This window comes from Poecilia reticulata, chromosome 15 (assembly GCF_904066995.2).
Source record: "Poecilia reticulata chromosome 15, P_reticulata-male-v2, whole genome shotgun sequence".
Lineage (NCBI taxonomy): Eukaryota > Metazoa > Chordata > Actinopteri > Cyprinodontiformes > Poeciliidae > Poecilia > Poecilia reticulata.
This window is the reverse complement of record NC_088844.1, coordinates 12,601,888-12,610,088: the sequence shown is the minus strand read 5'-3', so window position 1 is coordinate 12,610,088 and position 8,201 is coordinate 12,601,888. Positions and strand designations below refer to the sequence as shown.

Below are 8,201 nucleotides of genomic sequence, written 5' to 3'. Positions count from 1 at the left end.
TGATTTTTTTTTTTCCCCGCTCTGCTCCCTCCTCCCCTCCACTCCTTTACATAAAGATGTCGCACAAATGGAAATTATCGAGTGGTGATTTTTTTTTTTTTTTTTCAATTTATGCGCGCAAATCAAGGTCATGAGCTTGGCCGAATCAGCGTGTGAAAGCTGCTGCGCTTTACTTGACGCAGCGTGCTGCAGACGTTCACAGATCGATATGTGCCAGAGGAATAATGCTATACTAATCTATTAATTTGCAGTAATGGGGCCGTGCTGAGTCTTCATGGTAAGGTGCGCGTCAATATACCCGGATGATGTGATGATATTTGAATGAACCCTTTGTCTCTTGATGAGGTCATCACAACAGAGTTCATCCTGACTGATTACTTTCCAATAATGAAAAAATATATATATTAAACGACATGTTACTAACCAGCCCCTGACGCCCAAATAAAATCTAGTGGAAAATTATGTTTGTAAAATAGAAAGAAAAAAAAAACTGAAAAAAATTTCGCCACAACAATATTTAAATATCACCAGATATCATCAGATTATCGTTTCTGCACAAGCGAGATGCTCTCCTCACCTTCCTGGTCTGAGTTCCGTGTTTTTCTCCCTCATAAACTTTGGACAGAAGATGAGCATTTTAAAAAGAGATGTAAACACACCGTGTGTGTCTACGTCTGATCTGATTCATGTAGAAGAGGGCCTTTAAAAAAAACAAAAAAAAAACAAAAAAAAAAAAAAAAACAAATGGCCCGTTATTGTGTTTTGTATCTTTATTCCAAGTTAAAAAACGCGCCCTAAATAATTACGAACCAGACTGAATAAGGTGTTCGTCATTATAAAGGGCACGCTTGACAGCTTAATCCACTTTTTTAGGTGTTTTGGTTATAACATATGATGACCTTGCCATCATATGTTCCCGGTATGAGCTAGACCTCAGGAGTGCAGTGACACCTGTAGAACCTTCTGAGACAAAGTACCTGTTAAATAAAGTATCTCTCATTTGAAGATTTACATCTTCTTTTTTTCCCGCACATTTTAATATGGATGGGGCTGTAATTTGGGTTACGGTAGAATACTGCGAGCTTTAATTGTGCACTATTACTATTATGTTATTATTTATATAATCACAGATTTAAAAAAAAAAAAAGAAAAGCCATTACCAGCCAATAATATAGGCTATTTTTAATGTTGCTAAATTGCTTTATCGTATTTAAATTCAAGTGTTGTTATAAGCAAGCTACACATAAGTTCATAATAAGCCATGGAAAAAGAAAACAAAAAGTTTATGGTGAAAACAAACAAGCTAAAAATAAAACAAATGCAAAAACAATTATAAATCGATATTTTCAGATTGACATGACACAAACGTTAAAGATACCGGCACGTACTTGGAGAATAATGTCCTCGAATACATTACCCGTAATTTTGGAAAGATGGTGCCAATTACGCACGTAATTGACCGACCCACTCTTTATGTAAAATAACGTTTTAAAGTGCGTAACACTTGGGCGACGGCAGAGAAGCCACCTGCTGTTGCTCAAAGAGTGAGTGAGTGTGTAAAGTCCTGCTTTAACTTTTAATTACATATTTACATATATTAAATGGTAGCGAGAAAACAAAAGTGTAATAAGGCAAAAAACGAAACGTAAGGAATATTTTCGATTTATTTCACAACATGATCCAGCAATACAATATCAAAACGTGTTTTTTTTTTACTTTACAAATGAGAAGCGTGTAAGGAATTTTCTTTTTTCCACGTCTCATTAAATATATACATTTACATTTTTTTTACACCAGTGTTTTTTTGTTGTTGTTGTTGTTGTCTCATTATTTTTAATCCCTCCGTTTCAAAAACACAAATTGTCATTGGAGACTTGTGCTTAAGAGAACTGTCTGTGTGGAAGGAGCGTTTAAAAGAATCACTAAAAACAGAAAGCTACGTGGATATTTTTTACAGCTAGAGTGTCTTGATTGTCCCCCTTCAACCGCTTAAAAAAAAGAAAAACAAAAAAAAGATAAAAACAACTGTTTCACGTTTAGTGAATTGACTCATCTGACAGCAGTGTCACCAGCTCTTGAAAAGGAAATAAAATTCAAATGAGGGTGTTAGGTGAGAAGTAGGTCGCCACTTTTATGTAAACAAGTTTCCCCCCTTTGCCCCCCTTCTTTTTTGTGTGCATCGCACAGATCTGACCTGTCCAGCAACAATCAGGTTTTAAGACAAGGAAAATAATAATAAAAAAAAAACACACTCATACAGTGGGCAAACTCCTGAGATAATAATAATAATAATAATAATAATAATAATAATAATAATAATAATAATAATAATAATAATAATAATAATAATAATAATAATAATAATCGGTACCCTTATGGGAAATGACACAATTACCTGTCTGACAAAATAAGTCCATGTTTGCCTGACAGTGACAGTCTCTTGTTAGTTTTTTTTTTTTCGCAATGTCTGACTTTGTATAAAAAAATATTGTCTTTCTTTTTTTTATTATTATCATTTTGTGACAAGATGAAACATCAAAACTCTTTTCGGCGGTTTTCAAACCGGTCTGAGCAGCGGCACAGACGTGACGATGGGATGAGAATAGTAGACTCCCGGGTGCGGGAAGGTGAGCAGCGGCTGGCTGACGGGCACGCTGGCCGCCGCGCCCCCCGCGCCCTCCGAGGCCGAGTTCTCGTGGTAGAGGATGGGCACCCGGACTATCCTCTGCGCCGCGGCGTGGCTCAGGTTGGCGGCCTCCAGCTCGGCGGCCAGCTGCCGCTTCCACTTGTTCCGCCGGTTCTGAAACCAGATCTTCACCTGGGTCTCCGTCAGATGCAGCGAGGCGGCCAGACCGGCGCGCTCCGAGCTGCTCAGGTAGCGCTTCATGTCGAAGGTGGACTCCAGCTGGAACACCTGGCTCCGGGAGAACACCGTGCGCGTCTTCTTCTTGCGGCACGGCTTCTTGTCCTCGTCGCGCTTCTTCCACTCCTCCAGCTCGTCCTTCTTGGCCTCCTCCGCGTCGCTCTCCTCCAGGATGATCTCGTCGCTGCTTTTGTTGTTGCTGTGCTCGTCCTCGTCCTCGTCGTCGTCGTCTTTCGCGTCCGGCTCGGATTTGAGCACAAGGTCCGGGGAGTCTCTGTCCGTGCCAGAGGTCGGGGAGGAATCTCTGGCTCCTGGTTTCTCGATTGCTGGAATGGAAACACGAGCAACGGGGGGAATGTCAGGATAATAATATGCATCTTTTTTAATGGCTTTTTATGCGTTTTGCGGCATTTATCACCGCCTGTTGATATGAACCACTCACTAGAGTTTAGGGAAACAGTTGTCTGTCAAACAGTTTTTCTACCCACAAATAGGTCATTGTGAAATATTATTAATAATAATAAAAACTTGATTTTCAAAGTTACTTTAGTACTTGATTCTAAAACGGACCTGTTCGGGTCAGCTCGTTATGATCATACATGTATAAATCATTTTAAAAAAACGGGAATGTGTAAAAAAAAAGGCCGTCAGTGACGGAGCCTCGGGGGTGAGAGGTGCACCACAAGCGCGAGGAGACAAATCAAAAGCAAGCTGCGCATCGTCGCCCTCATCCAATGGTTTCATCATGTCTGCTTCATTTTATGCACAGCGTGTCGCTTTATTGATCTATTATACCGTGTCGTGGCATAACAAAGTAGGTTATGTAGGAGACAAGGTGTTAAATCTCCACACGCCTACGAAGCCTTTCAGGAAAACGCACGAAATGCGCGATTTTATGGGAAATCTGTCTTCTGCGGGAGACGTTTTAGGTAGGTCGAAACGGAATTGGTTTATTCTGTCGCGTTTATCATTCAAAATCAGACTACATAGGTATCACTCATCTTACCTTCAGTTCTGTGCAGATGAGCCGCCGAGCCGAGGGTGTAGGGGTACCACCACGCAGAGGTGCGCTCCAGGTAGTGCGCCGGCAGAGTGAACCGCTGCGCCGGCACGTCAAAGCGTGGAAAGTTGAATTCCCCGACCTGGGAGAGGGAAAATCCTCCCTCTAAGGCCGCCTTAGCGGAGGCGACGAGCGGCGGTTTGGGTTTAGACGGCTTGCTGTCACAGTTCAGCAGGTTCTTGATGAAGAAAGGGGAATCCTTGGCCGGAGCGCACGTCTCTTGTGTCGTCTCTGGCATCGCTGCAGCTGCGGTCTGAACGCAGAGGTCCAGGATTTTTATTTATTTATTTTTTTTTATATCAAAAGCAGAGGAGGGGGTGAAAGTAAAAAAAAAAAAAAAAAAAAAAAAAAAAAGCTGACTTACAGGCTGTGGATATCCCAGATACTTTGAGTTCCTGTTTTTCTTACTCGACTTCACACCCGGAGAGCGTCGTCAAAACACACTTCCTTCTCTGCGGGTGAAATAATAAAATAAAGCGCTGATACGTGTCACAAAAAGACAATCATGGGGATGTCTCATCCCGGAGTGTTTCCGTCTAAAGCGCGGGGGGGAGAAGAAGAGGAAGAAGAAGAAAAAAAAACTCTTCGTGTCCCAGCGTGTCAGTCAGTCGGTGTCTGATGCTAATGATGAAATAAAAATGTCATCCAAGTTAAATGCGGAAAGTATAGGCGATTGGGCATGTACAATGGCAAATGGGATTAAGGGAGAGACGGCGAGGGGAGGGAGGAAAAAAGAGGGAGAGACCATCCTCCCCTCCTCTCCCCACTCCGTGCGCCCTGTGGCTGCAGGCTGTGCGCGCTCCCCTGTTATTGGTCTCATACAGTACAATTAGCGACAATTGAACAGCACCAAAAGGAAAGACTTGGACCCGTCTCACAAGGAACAAAGACTGCATCGCTCACAGAAATCTACCTCTATTTCATCTAATATGAAGGCGTGTGTGCTTTAACTCTCTACAAATTTTTTTCCCTTTCTTCTTCTTCTTTCTAAATTTTAAATTAAACTGCTTTTTTTGAACGAGCATTGAAAAAGTAACTGGGAGACGTGAGGGTATTATTTTAAGAAGTCAGTTTAATTGAAAATGCATTTCAAGAATCCCCTGCACAGTAGGCCCATTTTTCGCAACAGTTGTCCGGAATTTTGGGTAATTGCTTCAATAAAACATTTTCTATTAGATACAAATTTACTTCTAAAAGCAAATCCCGTCGCGAGTGGGTGTGGGGTCTCATGTCAACAATCATCTTAGAGCTACCAACAGCACGGGCCTGTTATCCACACTGTTATCTCACCTAATAAATAACGACTGTGAAGCATTATTAAATAAATAACAATTGAATAAATCAATTTACAATCTGCTTCTTTGTGGATAGTCGGTTCACTCTTACTTCGTGCCAGCCTGAATACACTTCATGTGTTTAGCGATGTCTGTTCCTCTGTGCGTTCATTTATTGTCAGTTTATGTTCCTATAATCTGGGGAGAGAAGAAGAAGCAAAAAGTATGTAGCTGCACGGCGCGTCACCAATGGGTGATTAGATTCATATTTCTAATTCATTGATTTCCAGCGAGGGCCACTTCCACAATGCCTGCGAGTCGTGCCGTCATTTATTTATTTATTTTTAATTCCTAATCGATTGTGTTAATTCATCCCTCAGATTGCGCTCTTTGTAAAATGCACCATGTATATTCACTCATTGATATTAATTGACTTGTTAAAAAGCAGCAGCCTCGCTGGTTGGGGAACTGCTGGGAGGAGGAACGGCGGAGGGACAGCGCCCTCTGTGGGGAGCAGGGAGCATGTGCCTGATTCCACCGCCTTATGAGGGCAACTCTGTTGTCCACGCTGTAGGATTGTGTGAAGTCACACAAAAAGGACCCCATTAGACAAAAGGGGAAAAAAGTGAGTTTAAGAAAAAAAAAAGAATTGGAAGAGTCATGCACATAATAAATTCTCCAGATAAACGCAAGGTGACAATAGTGAGGACAGAAATGGCAGATTTGCAAAAGACTGAGTTACACATGTCCTTTCATTCATTCATTCTGACTCTAAACAGTGGGATATTCTGATGTTTGATCTTGTTTTTTAGAGAATAAATTAGAGTTTAAACATGTAATGTCAAATCTAAACATATTCACTGTTTCATAATGAACTGCTCAGATGGAGACATCCTGAGGCTACAATGTTTGCTATCATTGCAACTGAGGTGCAAATAAACACATCTGTACTTTGATAAAGAGAACTTCATCGAAGCAACATGTAATAAGCTTCATTCTGCAGCATTTTTGTTATTTTGTTTTGCTAAATTATACTAGTTTTTTATGAATAACTAGTTAATATGTACTATGTAATATGATCAACAGTCTGAAGTCACCATATGCTAGCTCAGGTCGAGGGATTGCTGCAAAACCAGTTTTGTTTTATTCAATCTTCTCCAGATGGTAAAATAAAGTGAACTTGACTTTAGTGTATCATCATTAAGAGGTCATCTGAATTCATGTAAGTGAATTTGAATCTACATGAATGGATTATAATGGACTGATTTAGGTCAATTCAGTGATTAAGATTTAATTTGATAAAAAAAAAAAAAATTTTATTATTTTTTTTACAGTCCCTGAAAATAATATTCATTGTGAAATGGTGCTGAACGAGGAGAAAACTGAGTAAAAATCTACCAGGGCAAGTCTGCACTCCAAATTAAAAAATAAATCAATTTTGAAATAAAAAAAATTCAACACAGCACACTCAAGTTAGGAGTGAGACTAAAGGTTTTCAACTCAAGAAATAGGTGACCATCAGAGTTGCCAAAGATGGGTTAAAAGGCATTTGTCAGTTGCAGTTTTTCACATTCAGCCAACAAACTCTGTGTTGTGCACAGTGTAAGAACCATGACAACCAGAAATAGCTGTGAATGGACCATGGGTGAGTTGTGACACTGAATTTAGGATTTGATTTGTAGCTGTCAAGTTAATTCTAATATAAGTCTGAGTTTAACCTTTTTATGAGGAGTTTGCTCTCTTTGATTAACTGAAACTCTGTGAATGAACATGACTATCCAACACTAGACATCTTAAAGCTTGATATTTAAACCTTTGTCATGTTTGGAAAAAACAAAACAAAACAAAAACTAAACGTGGTTTTTATAGTTTCATTGAAACCATTCACTGTACATTTGTGTGTTTTTGGTTTAGTTTCACAGATGAATCCGTAACTGTAATTCAGCATTAAATGCTGGTTGCAGGAGTCAGTTTTTGTATAGTGAGAATAAACTCAATGTTTATTTTTGTGAGGCATTGGAAATATTACAAAAACGAACCTCAGATTCATAAATGTAGAGTGCGTAAAAAGAATGTAAAAATGAATACTCAGTGGAAACATACACCTCAGCAGGATTTCTGCTCTTATTGCAGTCCATGTGGCTAGAAAAAACTGATACCTGAGACCCCATCATTGAAAAGAACGTAAAAAAAAAAATGGTATTACACAATCAGTTTGAGCTTTTATTATGCATTGATTACCAACATGTAGTAGCCCGTGCCCACACGCCATTTAGGCCCTCTGAATGCTCCATAAGTCTATTTTTGTTGCTCCTTGGGTAGGTTACTATGGCCTTTATATTATTTATTTCAAAGCGCCCAGATATTGATTATTTCACAAGGAAAAATGACAAATGGCAGCAGGGAATGACACGGTCAGCAGGTTCTATTAGAGAAATGATAGTGTTGCTCGTGGTTTGTTAAAAGGTCCAGTTTAGATACTTTATAGGTTTACATCCATCATCGTCTAATGACCTATTTGATGAAAAACACGCGCTCTGGTGACAACAGCCCTGTGCAGCCAACTTTGCTTTGTAATTGCCCCCATATTAAATATAGATTTTTGTTTTGATATCTTGTGAGAATTCCTTTCTGTGGGTCAGAATTGTGATAAAAGACAACGGCAAAAGCTCAGAGGGAGAGAAGGCAGGAGGAGAGAGGGCCGTGGCAAACAAGCGACTAAGAGGTGTTGACAGTGAAACTGGGAGTTTGTTGTGAGTTTCAGGAGGAAAAGATTTAGACCCTTAACTGGAGTGAAAACAGTAGTGCTGATAAAGAATACACCGTAAAAATGAAATCCAGAATGGAGAATTATGTTTTTAAAAACATCTCAGGGTTAAGCTCTCTTGTAAATGCCAGCTTTAGTTGACATTACTGTTGACATTACTAATTTTGCATACCACCACTGATAAAAACCTTCTGTCTCCAACATAAAAAGAAAGAAATTATTTATTTATAAGTATGA

The 8,201-nt window shown here is 39.7% G+C and overlaps 1 protein-coding gene across 2 annotated transcripts; it reads right to left on the bottom strand.

Annotated features, from left to right (window-relative positions):
- Nucleotides 1–1,650: 1,650 nt before the first annotated feature.
- hmx3a (H6 family homeobox 3a) lies at nt 1,651–6,201 on the bottom strand. 2 transcript variants are annotated; one of them, XM_008429291.3, is made up of 3 exons: nt 4,288–6,201; nt 3,870–4,176; nt 1,651–3,189 (listed from the first exon to the last, which is right to left on the bottom strand). In XM_008429291.3, exons 2-3 carry the CDS (start codon nt 4,159–4,161, stop codon nt 2,558–2,560), a joined length of 924 nt encoding a protein of 307 aa, XP_008427513.2. In that variant the 5' UTR covers nt 4,162–4,176; nt 4,288–6,201; the 3' UTR covers nt 1,651–2,557. The 2 variants fall into 2 exon arrangements, with proteins under 2 accessions (XP_008427513.2, XP_081472534.1); XM_081616408.1 differs by having other exon boundaries at nt 3,870–6,201.
- Nucleotides 6,202–8,201: the final 2,000 nt, after the last annotated feature.